The 25,940-nt window shown below is 44.6% G+C and overlaps 1 protein-coding gene across 3 annotated transcripts in view; it reads left to right on the top strand.

Moving 5' to 3' along the window:
- Window positions 1-25,940, top strand: part of CTPS2 (CTP synthase 2) — a 140,524-nt gene that overhangs the window by 30,877 nt on the left and 83,707 nt on the right. For all 3 annotated transcript variants that reach the window (XM_053579859.1, XM_053579862.1, XM_053579860.1), the window contains exons 5-13: window positions 7,950-8,066; window positions 8,213-8,296; window positions 9,255-9,335; window positions 14,881-15,032; window positions 18,274-18,406; window positions 20,766-20,854; window positions 22,835-22,929; window positions 24,951-25,013; window positions 25,122-25,165. In XM_053579859.1, the coding sequence (XP_053435834.1) occupies window positions 7,950-8,066; window positions 8,213-8,296; window positions 9,255-9,335; window positions 14,881-15,032; window positions 18,274-18,406; window positions 20,766-20,854; window positions 22,835-22,929; window positions 24,951-25,013; window positions 25,122-25,165 (858 nt within the window). The remainder of the gene's footprint in view (window positions 1-7,949; window positions 8,067-8,212; window positions 8,297-9,254; window positions 9,336-14,880; window positions 15,033-18,273; window positions 18,407-20,765; window positions 20,855-22,834; window positions 22,930-24,950; window positions 25,014-25,121; window positions 25,166-25,940) is intronic.

Here is a 25,940-nt window from a genome sequence, read left to right as displayed (position 1 = left end):
TATCAGCCTAGCTCATAACAGCTGCAAACTCCTGGGTTCAAGTGATCCTCCTGCCTTAGCCTCCTAAGCAGGTGGGACTATAGGCACTCTTTACCATACTTGGCTAATTTTTCTATTTTTAGTAGAGATGGCGTCTCACTCTTGCTCAGGCTAGTTAGGCTCCCCATCTCAAAGGGATCCTCCTACCTCAGCCTCCCAGAGTGCTAGGATAACGGGTGAGTTACTGTGTCCAGCCTCCAAAGCCTTTTTGCAGCTGAGACCACTGGAGCTGACAGGCTTTATTCAAATTAGCACAGGCTGTCCAAGCAGGAACCTGAAATAATTTATGCCTGGCTTAAAGGACTACTGTGTAAAAGTCTCTTCCTCCCCAAGTGAAAAATCCTTTTCCTTAAAGGCGAAACCAACTTTGCATATCTCATAAATTTGTTGCCACTTCAACTTCAACTTTGGATAGATCCTAAAGTATTGTTATGGGTGGTATTTTCCCCATTGTTTGGAGAATCATTTAACTTAGGACTCTTCTGGTAATAAAAATGAAAGTTTCTGAACACAACGACAATAAGAACAATAAGAGGCTGGGTAATGGCAACTTTCAAATTGGCAGGTAGAATTGCAGTACTACTATGGGCCAGGTGAGGGCAGAAGTAGATAATCTTTAAAGTTGGCCTCCTTTTTTCCATTCATTGTTGTTCCCTGGAGGATCCCCATCAAAATACAGAAGGTGAACGGTGCCTGTAGTTCAGTGGGTAGGGCCCTTGCCACATACACCTAGGCTGGTGGATTCCAGCCTGGCCTGGGCCTGCTAAACAATAATGACAAACTGCAACCAAAAAATAGCCGGGTGTTGTGGCGGGCACCTGTAGTCCAGGTTACTCGGAAGGCTGAGGCAAAAGAATCGCTTAAGCCCAAAAGTTTTGAGGTTGCTGTGAAATGTGATGCCACGGTACTATATTGTCTTTAAAAAAATAAAAATAAAAAAATACAAGTGAATTACTATTTAAAAAAAACACAGAAGGTGGTTCCATACAATTTCCTTTAAGTACAGACCTCTTTTTTTCTTCAAGAAAATACATTTTTTTTCATAATATTCTGGTGCATTGTAGTTAGTGGGCACTTACACCTTTCCACCCCCACCATGTTTCTGCTTGTATGTGATATGCTTTTGTTCCTTGGAGTTTCATAACTGAGTTTGCCCTTCTCTTATGAAAAGGTCATCTATCTGTTTCTTTTTTTTTTTTTTTTTTTTGCCGGGGCTTGGTTTGAACTTGCCACCTCCGGCATATGGGGCTGGCGCCCTACTTTGAGCCACAGGTGCCACCCTATCTATCTGTTTCATACCCAGGAACCTTGGGGAGTTTTAATTATGTTTCATTATTTGAATTAAAGTTAGTAAAGAATGATTTCTTCCCTAGCAAGGTGGTTGTGAGACTTCTTAGTTTTGTTCCATTGTAATTATGGTAACAGGTACTAGAACCTTGTTACCTAGGGCTTATATTGAATTTTGAGACCTTTCTTTCTTGTCCTGACTCCTAACCTAAATCCCCAGTGCAGTGTGCAGGATATTAGGCGCGTGTCCTAGGAAATAAAAACAGAAATGAAATAACAGCAACTTGTTCCTAGGACGGGCACAGACAGGCTGCTATGAACCAGGCGTAGTGTGATGTAGGTTGCTTTACGTGGGTGGTCAGGATCAGGTTTTCTGAGGACTATGTAGGCTGAAGGATAAGGACAGGTCATTGTAGGTTAAGAAGGAGCGTAGGAGAGATTCAGGGGCAGGAAGGAAGAGCTTGGCTCATCTGAGCACCTGAGAGGCCAGTAGGCTGAAGGGCAGAGGGATGCTGACAGGATCAGAGACTCTTGAAGGCCTTTTGTTGGCTGCATTAGGGAGTTTTTTTTGTGTTTTTTTTTTTTTTGGCCAGGGCTGGGTTTGAACCCACCACCTCTGGCATATGGGACCGGCGCCCTACCCCTTTGAGCCACAGGTGCTGCCCTGCATTAGGGAGTTTTGATGTTGTAGTGAAGCAGAGAGACACTGAACGGTATGAGTGTTTGAGACACATATTCTGAATTTTTCAAAGGTCATTCTGGAGACAGACAAATAGTCTGATGGTCAGATGGGAGAAGATGTAAGTTGACAGACTATTTAGACTGGGGGTCTGTAAACATTTTTCTGTAAAGGGCCAATAGTATATATGGTTAGCACTGCAGGTCAGAGAATCTCTGTGGTACCACTTGACTCCGCCATTCTTGTGTGGAAGCAGACACAATGTGATTGAAAGGGCAGAGCTGTGTGCCCATGAAACTTTCCTTATAAAAACAGGCTGCTGGCTAGAGTTTGCCAACATCTGGTTTGGATTATTACAATTATCCTGGTGACATTGGCAGAGTATTTAGGATGGTAGCTGTGGAGAAAGAGAGCAGTGGAGAGCTTGAGGTTTTAGAGATAAGATCCACTGTGGGGACTGAGGATGGTTCCCAGCTTGAATGGGTTATTGGGAAGAGATGCTTTTTGCTGAGATGAGGAAGAAAGAACCAAGAGAATCAGGCTGGGGGAAGGGGGTGGACATGAGTTCACAGTGGGACTTCTGTTTGTTTTTTTTTTTTGGCCGGGGCTGGGTTTGAACCCGTCACCTCCAGCATATGGGACCGGTGCCCTACTCCTTGAGCCACAGGCGCTGCCCACAATGGGACTTCTTAAGCTTGAATAATTGTTGAGCCATCTAATATGTCAAGGACAAGTGGCTCAAAGCTCAGAAGTGTTAGGAAGAAAGGACAGGGTTGGAAGTAGGTTTTTTATTTTTTTTTTAACACGCAGAGTATTAGTCTTTGGTCCTGGGTAGTTTGTCATAGTTATTATAGCTCGCAGCAGCTTCAAATTCTTGGGCCCAAGTCGTACCTTGGCCTCAGCCTTCCCAGTAGCTGGGACTGCAGGTGTCCGCCACAATGCTGGGCTATTTTTTTAGAGACAGGGGTCTCACTGTTGCTCAGGTTGTTCTCGAACTCCGAGCTCAAGTGATCCTTTCCCTTGGCCTCTAAGAGCACTAGACTATAGGCATGAGCCACCATGCCTGGCCATTTTTATTAAGGGTTTTAATTATTTTAATTAATTAATTAATTGTTGGAGATTCATTGAGGGTACAAAGAATCAGGTTTGTACCTGCATTTGTTAGGTAAAGTCCCCCCCCCTTTTTTGACAGTCTCACTATGTCACTCATGGTAGAGTACAGTGGTGTCACTGCTCACAGCAACCTCAAACGTTTGGGCTTAAGTGATTCTCTTGCCTCAGCCTCCCAAGTATGTGGGACTACAGGCACTTGCCACAACGCCCAGCTATTTTTTGTTGCAGATTTCATTGTTGTTTAGCTGGCTCAGGCCAGGTTCGAACCCACCACCCTAGGTGTATGTGGCTGGCACTGTAACCACTGTGCAACAAGCACCCAGCCTAACGTCACTCTTATAATTGTGTCCCACCCCCAAAAGATGTGTCACACATCCTGACCCCCCCACCCTCTCCCTCTTTCCTTCCCACACCTCCTTCCTCCCTCTCTCTGCTCTCTCCTTCCCTTTCTCTGCTCTCCCTTTCCCACACCCCCCACCCTGTACTAGGTCATTAATTGTCTTTTTGAAGGTTTTTTTTGAGACAAAGTCTCCTCTGTCTCCCAGGCTAGAGTGCAGTGGCATGATCACAGGTCACTGCAACCTCAAACTCCTGGGCTCAAGCGATCCTCCTGCTTCAGCCTCCTAAGAAGCTGGAACCCTAAGTGTGCGCCACCACACCTAGCTAATTTTTCTATTTTTTGCCAAGATGAGGGTCTCTATCTTTTTTTTTGAGACAGAGTCTCACTATGTCGCCCCAGGTAGAGTGCAATGGCATCACAGCTCACAGCAACCTCTAACTCTTGGGCTTAAGTGATTCTCTTGCCTCAGCCTCCCAAGTAGCTGAGACTACAGACGCTGACCACAAGGCCCAGCTATTTTTTTGTTGTAGTTGTCATTGTTGTTTGGCAGGCCCGGGATGGGTTCGAACCCCCTAGCGCTGGTGTACATGTCTGGCGACCTAGCTGCTGAGCTACAGGTGCCGAGCCTAAGTATTATTCTTGATTAATGTTACTTAACTCTGTTTTGTTTTTCTGTTTAAATTCTGAGCTCCTTAGGAGCGTGTTGTCATAAACTCTTCTTAGCCCTCACCTGTACTGTTGAGCATGTAGCAAATACTCAAATGCTAGAGAATTAATTTTAAAATCCCCCTTAAGTCTTTAAATAAGGTTTAGGATGAATGGGTTAAAATGAATTTTATCCTGGTCTAAAGTAAAATGTTTAAGTAACTTTATTGGAAGCATAATTTAATTTGACATTTATTGGAGGATTGTGCTGCCAGGAATATTCACGGGGCTTTTGGTACTATCTCAGAAAGCCAGCATGTTTTAATAATAGTGATTTAATTCTACGTAGTAGTACCAACTGGTAAGACTTTTGAAGTGCACGGAGGTGTGTATATAGGTGGAGAGAGAGCGCGAGAGCCCTCACTGTTTTAATCCAGGCTGAATCCAGGTGGTTCTTGCCTTTCTCACATTGCCATTGAATTTAAGATCTACCCTTCAAGTGAGATCACTGGTAGAAACTAGCCTGTCTTGCTCATCTGTGGACTGTATTGTGAATATTTCTATCTGCTTATGAATCCCCTTCTCTTTTTTTTTTTTTGTTCCTGAGACAAGAGTCTTCTTTGTCAACTCAGCTTGAATGTATTGGCGTTATTGTAGCTTGCTGCAAGCTCAAATTCTGGGCTCAAGTTATCCTTCTTTCTTCGGGCTCCCAGAGTGCCAGGATTGTAGGCCTGAGCCACCCACGTTGTGCTCCTTCTCTTTCTTTTTTTTTTGAGACAGAATCTCACTTTGTCACTCTCTGTAGAGTCCTGTGGGGTCATAGATTACAGCCACCTTCAACTATTGGGGTCAAAGGATCCTCTTGCCTTAGTCTCCTGAGTAGCCAGGACTACAGATGCCACCACAATACCTAGCTATTTTTAGTAGAGACGGGGTTTTGCTCTTGCTCATGCTGGTTTCGAACTCCTGAGCTTAGACGATCCACCCCCCTCGGCCTCCCAGAGTGCTGGGATAAGAGTCATGAGCCACTTCCTCAAGCCTCCCTTCTCTTTTCTTTCTTTTCATTTTTTTTTTTTGAGACAGAGTCTTGTTATGATGCTCTCAGCAGAGTGCCCTCAAACTCTTGGGCTTAAGCGATTCTCTTGCCTCAGCCTCCCAAGTAGCTGGGACTACAGGCGTCTGATCTTTCTCTATCTCTTTTTTTTTTTTTTTTTTTTTTTGTAGAGACAGAGTCTCACTTTACTGCCCTCGGTAGAGTGCCGTGGCATCACACGGCTCACAGCAACCTCCAGCTCTTGGGCTTATGTGATTCTCTTGCCTCAGCCTCCCGAGCAGCTGGGACTACAGGCGCCCGCCACAACGCCCGGCTATTTTTTTTTTTTTTGTTGTTGCAGTTCGGCCGGGGCTGGGTTTGAACCCACCACCCTCGGTATATGGGGCCGGCGCCCTACTCACTGAGCCACAGGCGCCGCCCTCTATCTCTTTTTTATTTTGGTGAGAAAGAGTCACACTCTCTCACTCTGTGTAGGGTGCTATCCTGTCACAGCTCACAGCAACCTCAAACTCTTTTGCTCATGCAATCCTCTTGCCTCAGCCTCCCAAGTAGCTGGGACTACAGGCGCCCGTCACAACGGAGATCTGGCTCTTGGTCAGGCTGGTCTTGAACTCCTGAACTCAAGCAATCCACCCACTCGGCCTCCCAGAGTGCTATGATTACAGGTGTGAGCCACAATACCCGGCTCCCTTTTCTTTAAGCTCTCCTTGACCTTGCTTTCTTCTCCCTCCCCAATGCTGGGCCTTGCTGGCTCACCAGTTTATCTGGGCATGTCACACTCCATTCTTTTCTTTTTATTTTACTTTACTTTTTTTTTTGAGACAGAGTCTCACTATTTTGCCCTCAGTAGGGTGCCATGGTGTCACAGCTCACAGCAACCTTAAACTCTTGGGCTTAAGTGATTCTCTTGCCACAGCCTCCCAAGTATCTGGGAATACAGGTGCCCTCCACAGCGCCCGGCTATTTTTTGTTGTTGTTTTTGCAGTTGTGGTTTTTGTTTAGTTGGCCCAGGCCGGGTTCAAACCCGCCAGCCTCTGTGGCTGTCGCCATAACCACTGTGCTACAGGTGCCGGGCCTTTCTTTTTCTTTTTTTTTTTTCTTTTTGAGACAGAGTCTCACTTCGTAATCTTCAGTAGAGTTCTGTGGCCTGTGGCGTCATATCTCACAGCAACCTCCAGCTCTTGGGTTCAAGCAGTTCTTTTGGCTCAGACTCTCAAGTAGCTGGGACTACAGGCACCTGCCACAATGACCAGCTATTTTTAGAGTCAGGTTCTCCCTCTTGCTCAAGCTGGTCTCGCACCTGTGAACTCTGGCAACCACCTGTCTTGGCCTCCCAGAATGCTAGGATTATAGGCGTGAGCCACCGCAACCGAGTTTACTTACTTTTTAATTTTATTTTTATTTTTTTATTCTCCCCCGTTTTTATTTACTTTTATTTTACTTTCTATTTTCTCTTCCCTGTATTATATCTCCTCTTGTTTTTTTTGAGACAGACTCTCAAGCTGTTGCCCTGGGTAGAGTGCTGTGCCATCACAGCTCACAGCAACCTCCAACTCCTGGGCTCAAGCCATTCTCCTGCCTCCGCCTCCCAAGTAGCTGGGACTGCAGGCGCCTGCCACAATGCCCGGCTATTTTTTGGTTGCAGCTGTCATTGTTGTTTTGGTGGGCCCAGGCTGGATTCAAACCCACCAGCTCAGGTGTATGTGGCTGGCCCCTTAGCAGCTTGAGCCACAGGTGCCGAGCCTTTTTTTTTTTTTGAAGAGACAGAGTCTCACTTCATGGCCCTCGGTAGAGTGCCGTGGCCTCACACAGCTCACAGCAACCTCCAACTCCCGGGCTTAAGCGATTCTCTTGCCTCAGCCTCCCGAGTAGCTGGGACTACAAGCGCCCGCCACAATGCCCGGCTATTTTTTGGTTGCAGTTTGGTCGGGGCCGGGTTTGAACCCGCCACCCTCGGTATATGGGGCCGGCGCCTTACCGACTGAGCCACAGGCGCCGCCCCCGAGCCTTTTTTTTGTTTGTTTGAGACAGAGTCTCACTTTGTCACCCTTGGTAGAGTGCCATTGCATCATAGCTCACAACAACCTCAGACTGTTGGGCTCAAGTGATTTTCTTGCCTCAACCTCCTGAGCAGCTGGGACTACAGGCACCGCGACAATGCCTGGGTATTTTGTTTTTAAAGATGGGGCCTCCCTCTTTCTCAGGCTGGTCTTGAACTCCTGATCTCAGGCCGTCCACCCACCTTGGCCTCCCGAAGTGCTGGGATTACAGTCTTGAGCCAATGTACCTGGCCAATCTCCTCTTAAGTGTACTGTAATTTTCTTCTCCCTTTAACAGCTTTATTGAGGTTTAACTTAAATATTGTAAATTTCTCCTGTTGTAAGTATATAATTCAATAGTTTTTATGCTCAGTTTATTAAGGGAGTTTTTCTTTTTCTTTCTTTCTTTCTTTCTTTTTTTTTTTTTTTTGAGACCAAGTCTCTAGCTGTCGCTCTCAGAAGGGTACTCTGGCTTCATAGCTCACAGCAACTTCAAACTCTTGTGCTTAAGCAATTCTTAGCCTACCAAGAAGCTGGGAGTATAGGTGCCTGCCACAACGCTTGGCTAATTTTTTTTGTTGTAGTCGTCATTGTTGTTTTAGGTGGCCCAGGGCAGGTTTGAACCTGTGGCTGGCTCTGTAACCACAGAGCTATGGGCTCTTAGCTGGGAATTTTTCTATTAGTTCCTGAACCATTGAAGATGTTTGGTCATTTGTATCTTTTTTTTTTTTTTTTTATTTTTTTTGTTCCTAGCTGGGAGGCACCATTGGAGATATCGAAGGAATGGCATTTGTGGAAGCATTCAGACAATTCCAGTTTAAGGCAAAAAGAGAAAATTTTTGTAATATCCATGTTAGCCTTGTCCCACAGGTGAGTTTTCTAGATAAATATGTATGTGGACTGCAATTTTGCTAAATTTTCCATGTTCTGTGTGTCCCAAATTTGAAACTTAGAAGCCATTTATAATCTATAAGAGCTAATGTCCCACGAACTGATAGGAACCTTTTTCTTTACAGCCTAGTTCTACTGGGGAGCAGAAAACCAAACCCACACAAAACAGTGTCCGTGCGCTGAGGGGGTTAGGTCTGTCTCCGGATCTGGTGAGTTGATGACAATGGATAAGTTTGTCCCAAACGTCACTTGGAATAGGACCTTCATTTATTAATTAATAACACTGCATCAGTACTTTGTTGCTCTCATATGACTCCTGTGACAATGAGATTTGTGTATCTGGGATTCAGGAAAGGCTTATTTCCTTATCCTCAAATGTTGCTTAAATTGTCCATTTGTTCCTCCCCAGGCCCTCATTTGGTGGGTCATGTTGACAGCTTGACAAGTGTGATGTCCTATCATTTATATGATTCCTCAATTCTTTCGAATCAAGGCGAGACCTTGGGCTTTTCCTGTGACCCTGCTAGAGTGGAATATCATTGTTCTTATTTTTTAGTCTAAAAAGTGTTGTGTCCTTATAGCAGGTAATCCTGTCACTGCCAGTAGTCTAGATCAGGGCGGGGTTGGCAATTAAGGGTCAGCAGGTCAGCTGCCTGGTCTTGTAAATAAAGTTTTTTTTTTTTTTTTTTTTTTTTTTTTGGCCGGGGCTGGGTTCGAACCCGCCACCTCCGGCATATGGGACCAGCACCCTAGTTCTTGAGCCACAGGCGCCGCCCGTAAATAAAGTTTTATTGGCATACAGTCACACCCATTTGTAGCTGCTTTCATAGTGTCATTACACTGACTGCATGACCTGGGAACCTAAATTCTTTCCCATTTGGGCATTTAGGGAGAAAGTTTGCCAAACCCTGTTCTAGTTCTCTTCTTATAGCTAATGAAGCAACATTTGTGAGTCTTATTCACCAGAAACTTGGTGGTGTTTCCAGTTCTTACTGGTAGATTTGTGCTGAGTTTGATTATACTTGCTTTGATTAGCGCTCAGACCAATTTCTAATGGTACAGTGAATGCCCAGAGTGAATAAGTACATATTTGCTCAGGTCTTTTATAGTAAAAGGAAATGAATGTAATGTCCTGCTTGCTGACCTGTGCACAAATGGCTTTCACAGATTGTCTGCCGAAGTGCAACACCTGTTGAGATGGCTGTGAAGGAGAAGATTTCTATGTTTTGTCATGTGAACCCTGAACAGGTTGGTGCTGCTGTTTAGATTTTATTGGCTGGCAGATACTTGTGCTGATGCCAACATTTTATACCTCTTTTATTTTTTTTTTTGAGACAGAGTCTCACTATGTTGCCCTCAGTACAGTGCTATGGTGTCACAGCTCACAGCAACCTCAAACTCTTGGGCTTAAGCTATTCTCTGCCTTAGCCTTCCAAGTAGCTGGGACTACAGGTGCCCACCATAATGCCCGGCTTTTTTTTGGTTGCAGTTGTCATTGTTGTTTAGTTGGCCCAGTCCGGGTTTGAACCTGCCATCCTTGGTGCATGTGGCTGGCACCCTAACCACTGAGCTATGGGCACTGAGCCCATTTTGCACCTCTTTGATTGTCATATTAAATTTAGAGGCATTTATGAGTACTGGGTGGATTCTTATCCTACCACAGCTGCTTAGCCCTTGAGTGAACCATCTTGACACTTTAAAAAAAAAAAAAATTTATTGTTAAATCATATCTGTGTACATTAGTGTAATCAAGGGGTACAATATGCTGGTTTCATATACAGTCCGAAATATTCTCATCAAACTGTTCAACGAAGCCTTCATGGCCCATCTTGACACTCTTGATTTGTTAGATAGGATACTTTTTTTTTTTTTTTTTTTTTTTGTAGAGACAGAGTCTCACTTTATGGCCCTCGATAGAGTGCCGTGGCCTCACACAGCTCACAGCAACCTCCAATTCCTGGGCTTAGGCGATTCTCTTGCCTCAGCCTCCCGAGTAGCTGGGACTACAGGCGCTCGCCACAACGCCCGGCTAGGCTGGGTTTGAACCCGCCACCCTGGGTATATGGGGCCGGCGCCTTACCGACTGAGCCGCAGGCGCCGCCCTAGATAGGATACTTTTTGTTTTTTTGGCCGGGGCTGGGTTTGAACCCGCCACCTCCAGCATATGGGACCGGCACCCTACTCCTTGAGCCACAGGCGCCGCCCTGTTTTTTTTTTTTTTTTTTGAGATAAGAGTGTCACTATGTCGCCCTCGGTAGAGTGCTTTGGCAACCTCCAACTCCTGGGTTTAAGTGATTCTCTTGCCTCACCCTCCCAGGTAGCTGGGACTACAGGTGCCCGCCACAATGCCTGGATATTTTTTGGTTGTAGTTGCTGTTTGGCAGGCCCAGGCTGTGTTCAAACCCTCTAGCTCTGGTGTATGTGGCTGGCTGGTTCTCTAGCCGCTGAGCTACAGGCCCTGAGCCAGGGTACATGTTTCTTTTAATGATCACTCCTTAAGCTATGGGGACAAAACCAGGGTGGGATTTTTAACTTACTGTGAAACCTTTTTTTTATCTCATGGTATACTTGAATGTACATTTAAATTTTTGTGGCATACTTCAATTATGTTGAGTTAAAAAAAAATATATATATACTCACAGTGCTTTGAACGCGATTCTCTTGCCTCAGCCTCCCAAGTAGCTGAGACTACAGGCGCCCGCCACAATGCCCAACTTTTTTTTTTTTTTTTTGTTATTGTTGTTTGGTAGGCCTCGGATGGATTCGAACTCTCCAGCTCTGGTGTATGTGGCTGGTGCCTTAGCTGCTTGAACTATACAGGCGCTGGGCCTGGGAAAATGATTTAATTAATGATGTTTAAAAATTTTTGAGGGCGGCGCCTGTGGCTCAGTTGGTAAGGTGCTGGCCCCATATACCGAGGGTGGCGAGTTCAAACCCGGCCCCGGCTGAACTGCAACCAAAAAATAGCCGGGTGTTGTGGCGGGCGCCTGTAGTCCCAGCTACTCGGGAGGCTGAGGCAAGAGAATTGCTTAAGCCCAGGAGTTGGAGGTTGCTGTGAGCTGTGTGATGCCATGGCACTCTACCGAGGGCCATAAAGTGAGACTCTGTCTCTACAAAAAAAAAAAAAAAAAAAAAAATTTTTTTTGAGGCACACCGAAGATCCTCTCAGGGCACACCAGTTGAAAATCACTGCTCTAGAGAAAGAACCATGTGAGGTCTCCTGGTGGTCTCTTGATCCTGTCTTTCAGGGACACTTCCTTCTTTTGTTCTTTGCTCCTTTGTACCTGTGGCAGCTTAACTCACCCTAAGCCACACGAGTATATTGACAATCACACTAGCTCTTCTGATTGCAACAGTAGCCTCAGTTCATTTCATCACTACAGAAACTGTACTGTGATTTGGGCTCAGGTCCTCTGTTCTATAAGACTTTCCCCCTGGGTATTCTGACAGCTAGCTTTTTGTTTTCCTTCTCTTAACTTTCTCTTGTTCCCAATGAGGCTTGGCTATAAGGGGTCAGAGTTGGCTATAGTTGAAAAGGAGTAATAGAGACACCAGGATAAGTGAGGTTTGGCAGAAATCTTTTCTTTAAATTAGCTCTGTATTCTCTGAAGTCTAAAAACCATCAAATTGGATTTCTGTATCTCAGGAGGCAGTCTAATGAAGGTCCACCTTCCCGATGCTTCAGAGTCAGGGCACAAGTCTGAATTATGAAAAAAGGTCACAGATTCTAGGGACTCTTTTGTGCTTATATTTTGTCATGCCATTTTGTTTTTATTCAAAAAAAATTTTTTTTGAGACAAGAGTCTCACTATGTGCCCTGGGTAGAGTGCTATAGCATCATAGTTCACAGCAACCTCCAACTCTTTAAATGATCCTCTTGCCTCAGCCTTCTGAGTAGCTGGGAGTATAAGTGCTCACCATAAAGCCCAACTAGTTTTTTTTGTTTTTAGTTGAGAATAGGGTCTCTTGCTCTGGCTGGTCTTGAACTCCTAAGGTCAAGTGATCCTTCCGCCTCGGCCTCCCAGTGTGCTAAGATTACAGGCATGAGCCACCACACCCAGTCTGTTTTTGTTTAGTTGTGTTTTGTATCTTTCCTATTGGTAAATAGTACTTTGTGTATTGAGCAAATATCAGTGGTTTCTGTAATAGAATGAGAATAAAGCTTTTTGAGATGGGTTGCTGAGAACTCTGAGAACAGAGGATATGCTCTAAGCTTTAGACCACATAGAGTGTATGTAACTATAGAGTCTGAAGAATTCACTACACCATCAGTCCACAAAGGAATTTATTAGTCATTTTTTTTTTGTTTGTTTTTTGAGATAGAGCCTCAAGCTGTCGCCCTGGGTAGAGAGCTGTGGCATCACAGCTCACAGTGACCTCCAACTCCTGGGCTTAAGCGATACTCTTGCCTCAGCCTCCCAAGTAACTGGGACCACAGGTGCCCACCACAACACCCGGCTATTTTTTTTTTTTTTTGGTTGCAGCTGTCATTGTTGTTTGGTGGGCCTGGGCTGGATTTGAACCCGCCAACTCAGGTGTATGTGGCTGGTGCCTTAGCCGCTTGAGCCACAGGCACCGAGCCTTATTAGTCATTTTTCATCATATGTTTTTTGTGATAGGAGTTAATTCTCCCACTTCTGAGTTCTAGCCTTTTCATGAGTCCAGGTGAATTTGCAGTTATCTTCTCTGGGTTCCTGAGGAGAGGATACAGAAGGCCCAGGGCTTCTCTTGGGATATGGCCTATTAGAACATCATCTCTCTCGGGCCTGGAGAATAAATGAATAAATAGCTCTATATTCTGTGACTTCCGCTTGTGGTAGTTGTGACTGTCCCGAGATTTAGTTTTCTTGACTAATTGGGATGGAGCCCCACATCCCATTTGGGCACTTTGGATTGTATTGGCGAATGCACCAGTGAAGCAGTGTAGTCTGCGTATCAAGTTGGCAATATTCAAACCTCTCAGAGCCCTTGATTTATTTATTTATTTTTTTAGAGCCCTAGATTTTATGGCTAGATATTGGGTATACTGAACCCAGTTAGGAGAACATTTTTTTGGCATTTTCTTAGAATGTGGCAGATCCTTAAATGCCTCAAGAAGCCCCTTGGATGTACTCGAGAAGGCATGAAAAACGGCCCCCCAGGCAGTTCCTGATATTTAAAGGTGTGGGTCTCCTCCAGCAGGTGTGATTAATTTTACTATGGTGGACATGTGCTTGTAAATTGACTCAGATGAAGGGAGCAAGGAACAAGGTTGTAGACAACAGCAACTATAATAGCCGCAACAACAAATGAATGAACAAACTGAATACAGTTAGAAGACAAGGTGTGCTGGGTGCCAAGGCTCGAGCCTGCAATCCTAGCACTGGGAGGGCCAGGCAGGTAGATAGCTTTAGCTCAGGAGTTTAAGAGCAGCCTGAGCAAGAGAGTGAGATCCCGACTCTTCTAAAAATAGAAAAACTAGCAGAGCATGGTGGCACATGCCTGTAGTCCCTGCTTCTAACTAGGGAGGCTGAGGCAATAGGATCACTTGAGCCCAAGAGTTTGAAGTTGCTTTGAGCTATGATGTCATGGTACTTTCCCTAGGGTGACGGAGTGAGACTCTGTCTCAACAAAAAGAACAAAAGAAAGAAGACAAAGTATATGTATTCAATGCTACTGCTTTGACTAACACTTAGAAGAACATGGGTCCTTTGGTCTTGTATGTTGGATATTAACATGAAGCATCTCTATTCCAATAGGAATTTTTGACATCATTTCTTCAGGGTCTTGCCATTCAATTCTAATAGTAACAACCCAGAGTGAGTTTCATAGTCAATTCCTTACAAAAATAGCCCCTCTTCAGACACTTGGCACAAGTTTCCTTTGTCCCTAAGTGACCCATTCTCCTGTCAGCTGACTCCAAATTTGGGGTTTACCACAATCCCCTTGGGTTTGATAGTTCACTAGAGTGACTCACAGAACTCTGGAACAGGCTATATTTACAATGAACAGCGCGATGAAGAGATAATGAGGGTAAGGTCTAGGAGAGTCCAGAGCACAGGAGCTATTTTTCAGATTGTGCCTCCCCTCCTGGGACCTTAATCTGTTCAACAACTGGGAAACCTTCCCTGAGCCTTGGTGTTTTATTATGGAGGCATGATTGAGTTGAATCATTGGCTAGATGTTTGGACTCAATCCCCAGTCCCACTTCCTCCACTGACATCAGGTCCATGGCTAAAAATTCTAGTCCTCTAATCTCTTGCTTGGTTTTTCTGGTGACCACCCCCATCCTGAAGCTATCTAGGGGGCCACCTGGAGACACTCCATTTGCCTAACAAAGATACTCTTAGCACTCAGGAAGTGCTGAGGATTTTGAATCTCTGTGCTAAGAGCTGGGGACAAAGACCAGATATGTACTATATATATATATATATATATATATATATATATTATACTATGGCATTCATCCAATGGCTATGGCATCCATGGCATGGTTTTCCATCCTGTGGTTATAAACTATTCACCGTCTGTATTAAAACTCCTGATAGATTTCAGCTTTAAGGTAGCCATAGTAGGATAATGAATTCAAAGAGTTTTGTAACTAAATCAATTTAAACTAACCATGTGTTAATTCTGACTCTTGTTTAGGATACTGGGTTTCCTTGTTTTTTTTTCTTCCCTTTACATTTTTTTATATCAGTTATATTATACTATATAATATATAGTCTCTCTTGAGTTTTTTTTGAGACAGTCTCAAGCTGTGGCATATTTGAGTTGATCCATCTATGTTTGATGTTTTGTCATCATTGACTAGGTCATATGTATCCAAGATGTTTATTCCACATACCGAGTGCCTGTGCTGCTGGAGGAACAAGGTGTTGTTAAATATTTTCAGGAGAGACTGAACCTGCGGACTGATGATTCACCAAGTAATTTGCTTTCCAAGTGGAGAAATATGGCTGACAGGCATGTAAAAACAATTACTTATTTTTTAAGAATTCGTGGGTAGGGCGGCGCCTGTGGCTCAGTGAGTAGGGCGCCGGCCCCATATGCCGAGGGTGGTGGGTTCAAACCCAGCCCCAGCCAAACTGCAACAAAAAAATAGCTGGGCGTTGTGGCGGGCGCCTGTAGTCCCAGCTACTTGGGAGGCTGAGGAGAATCGCTTAAGCCCAGGAGTTGGAGGTTGCTGTGAGCTGTGTGATGCCACTGCACTCTACCGAGGGCCATAAAGTGAGACTCTTTTCTCTACAAAAAAAAAAAAAGAATTCGTGGGTAGCACTAAGACCTTAAAAGGGTAAGCACGTCCTATTTGGCGTTGTGCATGTGTATGTTTTGGTGTGGATATGTCTAAAGATGTAGCACATTGTTACACATGTGATGTTTTACTGTACTCTTTAAAGATTTCTGGATATTTTGATTTTGTTGTATTTAGGCAAAAATGAATAAAAGGAGTTTGGATTCTGGAAAGAATTTTTTAAAAATTCAAAGGATTTCACTGTCTTAGTTTATTTCTTAGTTTCTCAATATTTTAAATAGTTTTAAATATTGCAAGTTTTGTGCTTTGCTTTAAGATTTGGCTAACATTTCCTAAAGGAAATCTTTCTGAATGGGAAGTTTTCGCTATGTCATTGTTCCACTCTGCAGTTATTGACTCTTCAGTGTCTTTTAAAGCTGCTGACAAGTTACAACCATAAGCTAGCCATATTGATTTAAGCAAGGTTTGGCCAGTTTGAAGTCATATTTAAATTAAATTTCCATCCCTTATTTTCTTTCACTAAACATAGTGGAAGTGCGAGTCCACAGTTATAGCTCGACTTTTTGTCAAGCTTAGGTTAGAATCAGTGGGTGTAGGAGTTATTTTTGATAGGTTCTGGATTCATAGCCCAGCTTTCCCTCTTACTAGCTGTGTAAATTTGGCTTGTTTTCCTGCCTATATATATATATATATTTATTTTATTTATTTATTTATTTATTTATTTATTTTGAGACAGAATCTTACTATGTTGCCCTTGGTAAAGCGCCGTGGAGTCCCAGCTCACAGCAACCTCAAGCTCTTGGGCTTAAGCGATTCTCTTGCCTCAGCCTCCCAAGTAGCTGGAACTACAGGCGCCCCCCCCCCACAACGCCTGGTTATTTTCATTTTTTGAGACAGAATTTCACTTGGTCACCCTCAGTAGTGTGCTATGGCATCACAGCTCACAGCAACCTCAAACTCTTGAGCTCAAGTGATTCTCTTGCCTTAGCCTCCCAAGTAGCTGGGATGACAGGTGCCAGCCACGCTACCTGGCTACTTTTAGAGACAGGGTGTCACTCTTGCTCAGGCTGGTCTTGAACCAGTGAGTTCAGGAAATCCACCCACCTCCGCTAGGCGTGAGCCACCACCCCTGGACTCTCCTGCCCATATATAATTAGGGATATCAGTGCCCAACCAGTGTCCATAAGGACAGAAAACATAGTCAGACACTAAGCATTGGTTGCTGATGTTGGTACCAATAATTAAAATGAGGCTGGGCGCCTGTAGTTCAGCACAGACTATATAGAGATGCAAGGAATCAAACAGAGGTCAAAGGAGCAACCTCTATCATGGAGGCCCATCCAGAGGGCCATGGGGAACCTGGGGTGGGGAGCTTGCCTGGGGCTCTAGGCCAGTGTGGGGATACCCCTCCACTTTGTCTCATTCACCTTTCTTGGGACCTGCCTTTGTGGGGGATGGACCTGCACAGCAGACTCCCCTTCCGCTCCCCTGCACAGTGGTATCAGAGGTTTACTTTACACACCCTGGTGAGGGCTGGTGGCTGATTGGGGCACGTGAGGGGCACACATGGAGGTCTGAGAGTGAAAGAGAGCATGAGGGTGGGTCCAGCGCACTTTTCTGCAAGCATTCCCCCCGCCCCCCAACCCAGTGGAATCACCTGCCCTGCCCATTGCCCAGTGATGACTCCTCCCCTGGGAATAGTTGAGTGAGCTGCAGGAAGACCCCACATATTGACTCCATTCAGCTGCTTCCTCCTTGACTGTGCTCACCTGTGACTGACTGGCTGCTTCTTCTGGCTTCATCTCTGATACTTGGCTTGCTATCAACCTGCTTTCTGTTACCTGCATCTGTCATGAGGAGGTGGTGGTGCCAGGCACAGGAAGCTTCAGAATCTCCAGAGCAATATAAAATGAAATCAGGGTTAGCCGCCTCCTCTCAGCTTCTTTATTCACCTTCCTGGAAAGTCACCTTTCCTGTCAGTTGTGGCTTATTAGCTGCTTGCGCATTTTTCTCCATGTAGCCTGTTTGAAATTCCATTTCTCTTGCTCTTTTTGCAGTTTTTGCTATGAAATAGGCATGTTCCTCACCTTAACAACATTTTCCTGAGGTGTTTGGGGAAAGGTTTGCTTCAAAGCCTTAATACATCTTTAGTCCCAAGATGACATTTTCACATACTTGATACCAGACCAGATATTTTTCATGTTCTTTGAACAGATTTTCTGACAAAAGCAACATTACAGATTGTGTCTCTAATGGTAAAATGTGATTATCTTCTGTAGAATGGAATTTTTCTCTTAAAAATGATCTAAATGGCTTGTAATTTTTTAAATCATTCTCTTAGCACCATTCTTCAGACTTGCCATGAATAAACAGACTTTTGTGGGCCAGCTGGGAATGTAATGATTTTAAACGCAGGCACTTTGAATGCATTTTCTTATACAATGTCACCTTACACAGTTAATATTAGAATGTCTCCTATTGATGAGGCAGAATTCATTTTCTATACAATGTCACCTTATAAACTAATATAAGAACAGCTCATGTTTATGAGATGGGGTGACTTTTTTTTTTTGGCCGGGGCTGGGTTTGAACCCGCCACCTCCAGTATATGGGACTGGCGCCCTACTCCTTGAACCACAGGCGCCGCCCTGAGATGGGGTGACTTTTAAATTTTTTATTTTAATGCTTTTAACTTTTTCTCTGATAGGCTTTCTCAGATTTATATCTGCTTATATAAACCAACATTGGAATTTCTTATGATTTTGAAATCTGGAGAACAGAGTTTGGTTCAGGCAGGGGTGGGGGTAGAGTTGAGTAAAGCATATCAAATTTAAGGCTTTTCTGCTCCTGTGGCTTTATAAAGTGCCTTGGAATAAGAGCAGGGGCTGCCATTGTTATGTTGGTGATGTTTTGTTACATGCTTATGACCTTTGAGCTTGTCTTCTTTCCTAGATACGAAAAGTTACAGAAGACATGCTCCATAGCCCTAGTTGGCAAATATACCAAGCTCATGGACTGCTATGCTTCCGTGTTCAAAGCCCTGGAGCATTCAGCCTTGGCCATCAACCACAAGTTGAATCTGATGGTGAGTCCTGGTGTAGTTTCCTGGCTGTTTTAGTCTTTTACTACAATGTCTCGTGTTTCAGAGTGGCAGATTGTGTGAACATTTCTCTCTTATAGTTCTGGTGGAAGTCCAAGATCATGGTGCCAACATGGCTGGGTTTGGGTGAGGGCACACCCCTACTCCTCCTAAGATCACCCCCTAGGAACTATGACTTATCAGAATGATTCACAGGACTCAGCAGACAGTCTTACTCAATGGCTAAGATTTTAGCCAAAGAATACAAAGCATAACCAGTAAAGAGAAAAGTTGCACAGGGAGAAATCTGAGGGAAACCAGGTACAAGCTTCTAAGAGCCCTCGTCCAGTGGAGTCTCATAAATTGAGCTTAAGCCCCCAGTGATTTGTGATAATATATGTAAAGTGTCATTTACCAGCTCATTAGAGACTTAAGTGCCCAGGGCTTTTATTGAGGGCTGGTCATATAGGCACCCTCTGCCTATCATGTACCAATGTTCAAGACTCCCAGAAGGAAAGCATGTTCTCTGCATAAATTTTGTTATTTGTACAAACATTTTAGGCACAATGAGTCACTCTTACTGTTTTTTTTGAATGGTGGGGACCCTCCCAAAATCTGTTTCCAGATGCTAATCAAGGACCAATCTTGTAGCAAGCCTTTCTGAGGACAGCAGTTAGACCTGCTGTATTCTGTTTTCTGCATGCAGGTTTAAGGCACATTTCTTTTTTTTTTTTTGGACTCTTGTCACCCTGGGTAGAATGCCATGGTGTCATAACTCATAGCAGCCTCAAACTCTTGGGCTCAGGCTATCCTCTAGCTTTAGCCTCCTAAGTAGCTGGGACTGACTATGGGCACATTTTTGATTTTTGCATTTACAAATTTATATTGAATTATATTTAATATGGGCATATTATGGTTTAAGCAAGCCTTGTTATCTTGATCTAAATGGCAAAATCGGCTTGGCGCCTGTAGCTCAAGCGGCTAAGGCGCCAGCCACACACACCAGCCCGGGCCTGCCAAACAACAATGACAACTACAACCAAAAAAAAAAAAAAAAAGTAGCCAGCTGTTGTGACAGGTGCCTATAGAATCAGCTACTTGGGAGGCTGAGGCAAGAGAATTGCTTAAACCCAGGAGTTGAAGGTTGCTGTGAGCTGTGATGCCAGGGCACTCTACCCAGGGCTATAGCTTGAGGCTCTGTCTCAAAAAATAAAAAAAAAAAAACAAATGGCAAAATCTTTGTGACGAGTGAAAAGATCCATTTATATGCTGAAGCACTTTGGTGACTTCCACTTGGACACTAGTTTAGGAACTAGCAGACTTTTCTCCCTCTTCTTTTTAGACTCCTTCTCTTACAATCACTTTTTCTTTCTTGCTTTCCAAGGAGTAGAGTAGTTCATGTCCTGTTCCTCCTACTCTTCCAAGTCTCCAACCCTTGTATAGGAAAGAGAAAACTACGATAGAAAAATCTTCACAATGCAAATTTTATAAAGGGTTTAAAATTTTATATTTCAAGATACATTCAGATAGTCGCTTGCATATAGAAATACTAAAATAATCTAGCTGTATAGGGACTGTTACATATCTAGGAACTGCTGTGTCTGATGCTTCATCTCTTCGAATTTGGTGACATTAGCTACCTTCTATTGAGGACTCTTTGAATCATCACTGTGTCATATTCCTGTTAAGGACGAGGTGTCTTTGTTTATCTTGCCTGGCTGGCTGTAGCAGCTTCCTGGCTGCTTTCCAGCTGTTGGTCTACCTCTGTTTTCCACACTGTAGCCGTTCTCTCTGTTTCTATCATCCTTTTATTTAAGACTTTGTAGTTGTGGTTCAGTCCATTTGGGCTGCCATGAGTGGCTTACAAACAATAGACATTTCTCTCTCACAGTTCTGGTGGCTGGAAGTCCAAGATCAGAGTGCCAATATGGCTGGGTTTGGGTGAGGGCCCACTTCTGGGTTTTATTTTTTTATTTTTTTGGTTGTAGTTGTCATAGTTTGACGGGTCCAGGCCCAATTCGAACCTGCCAGCTCTGGTGTATATGGCTGGCCACTTAGCCGCTTGAGCTACAGGTGCCACCCACGTCTGGGTTTTAGATGGTCAGCTTCTGGTTCTGTCTTTATGTGGCAGAAGTGGCAACGGGTCTCTTTTATAAAGACACTGATTCTGTTCATGAGGGTTCTGCCTTTTTGACCTAGTCACCTCCCAATGGCCTCACCTCTCATGTTTTTCTATCCTCAGCACCTAGCACAGTGCTTGCATAATAAGTAATTATTGAGTAACTGTGTCATAGACTTAGATGGTGCTAGTATTTTTCACTGTTTACATTTCTTAATTGTTTTTTATCTGTTGGATGTTTTTTAGTACATAGACTCCATTGATCTGGAGCCCATCACTGAATCTGAGGACCCTGTGAAATTCCATGAAGCTTGGAAGAAGCTATGCAAAGCTGAGTGAGTACCAAGAACCATCCACACCAGTTGGGACAGTGCCATTGTGGTTTTTCTATAATGATTCATTTTACCCAAGTAGTAATTTCCATGCATTTTGATGGTACAATATTTGTAGTTTTTGTAGGTGGTTCTGCTACATTCATGCTGTGTTGCTTTGAAAGGTGACGTGTTAATGTTGGTGGCATGTGCAGTGGATATAGTTTCCTTGGGGAGGATGGTGAGATTGGATTGGAGGGATAGTGTGTTTCTTCTACTGAATGATGCAGAGATAGATCTTACATATGTGAAGTTAAACTGCAAGAATGATAATCTTTCTTTTTTTTTTTTTTAACGCCCTTGGGTAGAGTGCCGTGGTGTCACACGGCTCACAGCAACCTCTAACTCTTGGGCTTACGTGATTCTCTTGCCTCAGCCTCCCGAGCAGCTGGGACTACATACAGGTGCCCACCACAACGCCCAGCTATTTTTTTGTTGCAGTTTGGCCGGGGCTGGGTTTGAACCGGCCACCCTCTGCATATGGGGCCGGTGCCCCACTCACTGAGCCACAGGCGCCACCCCATGATAATCTTTCTTGAGTATATTTTCTCTTTCACATGTATTGGTTTGAAGTTTTACTTTGTAAGTAATTGATAGAACTCTTGGAGGCAGTATTGTGTTGAGAAAGTAGCATGACCTTCCTGGTTTCAACTGACATGTCCAGTTTAGAAGGTCTCTAAATTGTCTTCTATTTTGTAGTCACTTTATGGCCCTTGGTAGAATGCCGTGGCCTCACACAGCTTACAGCAACCTCCAACTCCTGGGCTTAAGCGATTCTCTTGCCTCAGCCTCCCAAGTAGCTGGGACTATAGGCGCCCGCCACAACGCCCGGCTATTTTTTGGTTGCAGTTTGGCCGGGGCCGGGTTTGAACCCGCCACCCTCGGTATATGGGGCCGGCGCCTTACCGACGGAGCCATAGGCGCCGCCCAAGAAATTTCATTTGCAAATACTCAATTAGCAATTGAAGTCTTAGGCTGATTTTGTCAATTTGACTCTTTCTTTTTTTTTTTTTTTTTTTGTAGAGACAGAGTTTCACTTTATCGCCCTTGGTAGAGTGCCATGGCGTCACACAGCTCACAGCAACCTCCAACTCCTGGGCCTAGGCGATTCTCCTGCCTCAGCCTCCCGAGTAGCTGGGACTACAGGCGCCCGCCACAATGCCCGGCTATTTTTTTGTTGTAGTTTGGCCGGGGCCGTGTTTGAACCCGCCACCCTCGGTATATGGGGCCGGCGCCCTGCTCACTGAGCCACAGGCGCCGCCCAATTTGACTCTTTCTAATGAAGTGAGAGATCTTTAACATTTTTACAGTAGTGCTTTGAAAGAACTTTCAGCTACTTTGATTCAGATCTTTCTCTCAGTGGCATTCTTAATTGAATGGACTTTCCCAGCTACTATGCTTTGTTGCCCAAAGACTCATCAGGAAGTATACATTCAAGTCAGTTGTGAGAAATTGTCTCTACTTCTTCGTAACATTTGGGAGGGTTTCAGGAAGAAAGTTCAGAATGAAATCATGTACTCAATTCCAAAAATAGACTTCAAGCTTATTCACTAGTGATTGCACCAAGCAGTGCATGATAGGCTGAAAAGACAAGTTTTAAAAATAAAAATAATAGGGCGCCGGCCTGTGGCTCAGTGAGTAGGGCGCCGGCCCCATATGCCGAGGGTGGCGGGTTCAGGCCCAGCCCCGGCCAAACTGCAACAACAAAAAAATAGCCGGGCGTTGTGGCGGGCGCCTGTAGTCCCAGCTACTCCGGAGGCTGAGGCAAGAGAATCGCGTAAGCCCAGGAGTTGGAGGTTGCTGTGAGCTGTGTGAGGCCACGGCACTCTACCGAGGGCCATAAAGTGACACTCTGTCTCTACAAAAAAATAAAAAAAAAAATAAATAAAAAAAAAATAAAAATAATAGGTAGTCAAATTTACCCTCATCTTGTGTTGATTTCAGTGGTGTTCTTGTGCCTGGAGGCTTTGGAATCAGAGGAACTTTGGGAAAACTCCAGGCGATTTCTTGGGCAAGGACAAAGAAGATTCCTTTTCTGGGTAAAACTCATGTTTATTGATCCTGTTGGAGTTTGACTCTGACTGGGGGTAACACTGAAAGGTTTGTTATTGTAAAGGTATGAACTCAGATTTCAAAATTCACCTCCAAATAGTCTGCTACCGGATCAGCAAACTATATTCCAAGGATCAAGTCAGGCTGGCAGTGTTTTTTTTTTCTTTTTTTTTCCTGTCACCCTGGGTAGAGAGAGTGCCCTGGAGCCACAACTCAACTCACAGCAACCTCCACCTCTTGGGCTTAAGCGATTATCTTGCCTCAGCCTCCCAGGTAGCCGGGACTACAGGCACCTGCCACAACGCTTGGCTAGTTTTTTGGTTGCAGTTGTTGTTTTAGCTGGCCCCGATCTGGGTGTATGTGGCTGGCGTCCTACCCACTGAGCTACTGGCGCCGCCCTGTGACTCATTTTCAAAAGGAAGCCAGTAGTAGTTACCCTGACACCTTGTTTTGTTTTACTTGTCTAAGGTCATCTGGATCATTGTTTCCTTTCGATTTTTCTATCTAAACTTGGTTTCTCTCTAAACATGGCTGGTGTTCCTAAGATAATTTTCAAGGTGTAGAATGGTTCAAGACTTTAGCTTTTTCTTTAACACAATATCTGTTTAAGTCCCAGCCATATGGAACTTTCTAAAGTCCCCCCAAGCACTGAGGTGTTTCCTGCTTATTGACTTTGTTCTGGTGTCCACAGTATATTGATTGTACCCACCTTTGTGTCCCACGTACCTTACATATGTTCGTGAAAGCATCTGGGTTACTATTTGGTGTTTGTCTAGTAGATGGGACTGGTGGGCCGCAGCCAACGTGCAGCTGAGTCTGGGAGCAGCCCGGTGGCAGCTGGCCTGGGCAATTCAGGTTTCTACCTTCTCGTAGCAGTTCCATTCTGTGTCTCCTTCCCTGCTGCCCACCACCACCCTAGAGGACTTAACAACCCCTTAACCCCAGTAGCTGCCCCTTATGTCCTCTCCCTCTGGACACGCCCATATATATATATATATATATTTTTTTTTTTTTTTTTTGAGATAGAGCCTCAAGCTGTCGCCCTGGGTAGAGTGCTGTGGCATCACAGTTCACAGCAACCTCAAACTCCTGGGCTCAAGCGATTCTCCTGCCTCTGCCTCCCAAGTAGCTGGGACCATAGGCGCTTGCCACAACACCCGGCTTTTTTTTTTTTTTTTTGGTTGTAGCCGTTATTGTTGTTTGGCGGGCCCGGGCTGGATTCGAACCCACCAGCTCAGGTGTATGTGGCTGGTGCCTTAGCCGCTTGAGCCACAGGCCCTGAGCTGACAAGTCCATATTTATAGCTGTGGAATCTCCTTGAGAAGGAGTGTGAAGTCTTTTTTTTTTTTTTTTTTTTTTTTTGTAGAGACAGAGTCTCACTGTACCGCCCTCGGGTAGAGTGCCATGACGTCACACGGCTCACAGCAGCCTCTAACTCTTGGGCTTACGCGATTCTCTTGCCTCAGCTTCCCGAGCAGCTGGGACTACAGGTGCCCGCCACAACGCCCGGCTATTTTTTTTGTTGCAGTTTGGCCGGGGCTGGGTTTGAACCCGCCACCCTCGGCATATGGGGGCCAGCGCCCTACTCACTGAGCCACAGGCACTGCCCAGGAGTGTGAAGTCTTAAGCCCAGGGAGACTCCTTGAGTTGGGTGTTGTTAGGTGGAATCTGTAGGAACCAGGCTCTGGGTCAGCCCTGCAGCCCACACAGACACCTCCAGTTAGGGACAAATCTAAAATGTGGCAGATTTGCCCTTTGGACCCGGGTTTTCTCTTTTTCTGAACCTCCATGGTCCTTTTTCGTCACCTCTAGGCCTTAGGTTGCTTTTTGGTAGGCTAACCCTATGCCCTGCTGTCTGCCTGGGACCTTCTGAGTGGTCAACAGGAGCAAACCAGGCAGAGTCTTCCTGTCTTAGTTGGAGGGGACAGGCAGCAAACAAATGAAGAGAAAGTCTGAATAAGCCCATAATTTGTTCATTTGCTTTGTATATGTATTTTTAAAAAAATAGGAATTTGCCTTGGAATGCAGCTAGCAGTGATAGAGTTTGCAAGAAACTGCCTTAACTTGAAAGGTAAGTTCAAGGTTTGCTAATAACTATTGATTAAAACTATTTTTTTAATTATGTCAAATATTTTTCGGCAATATTGGTGAATTCTGGCTTTTTTTTTTAAATCTTCAGATGCTCATTCCACAGAATTTGAGCCAAATACTCCAGTTCCTTTGGTAAGTGGCTTGTTTATATTTCTAGGTCCAGTCTTTGTCATGTGGTTTTCTTGCGTAAACTCACAAGGGTCTTTATTTATTTATTTATTTATTTTTGTTGAGACAGGGTCCCACCCTATGCCCCTGAGCAGAGTGCAGTGGGCGTGGTAGCTCACCGCAACCTCAGACTCGGGCTGCGGGCACCCCGCTGCCTCAGCCTCTGGAAGCCACTGGGATTACAGGCACTCGCTGTGGCGCCTGGCTGGGTTTTTCCATTTTTTTCATGAGTCGGAGTTTCACTGTCTCGAACTCCTGAGCTCAAGCAATTCTCCCTCCTCAGCCTCCCACAGTGCTGGGATTACAGGCATGAGCCACTGCACCCGGCCATAAGGGTCTTACAGCATTAGAACATTTAAAATTCTATGTGAATTTGTTATTATCATTATTAGTTTTACATAAGACCGCTTTGCTCTCAGTAGTCCATCTTGTCACTTGTGCCTTGAAGGCAGACACACTCCTGGACTGAGTGCTATTCACTGCAGTTTTCAAGCTTAATGTTTAGGAAAGGATTAAATTGGCTGTGACAATAACTTATAACACCTACTATAAATAAATGAGCTGTCCTGTCTCTAGACTCATCCTTGGTCTGCCTATTTTCCACATTGGTGGTCATTTATTTTTCCAGAACAAAAGCAGCAATCATTGTACTGTTGGCCCTCATCTCCCACTAATCCCTTTTCCCTTAAAATATTCAGTCCAGGATTATTGGCTGGGTCCCAAGGCCATTGTGTTTTGC

This window comes from Nycticebus coucang, chromosome X, assembly GCF_027406575.1.
Source record: "Nycticebus coucang isolate mNycCou1 chromosome X, mNycCou1.pri, whole genome shotgun sequence".
In the NCBI taxonomy this organism is placed as follows: Eukaryota; Metazoa; Chordata; class Mammalia; order Primates; family Lorisidae; genus Nycticebus; species Nycticebus coucang.
The sequence above is the reverse complement of the archived record's forward strand: the minus strand, read 5'-3'. Positions and strand labels throughout refer to the sequence as shown.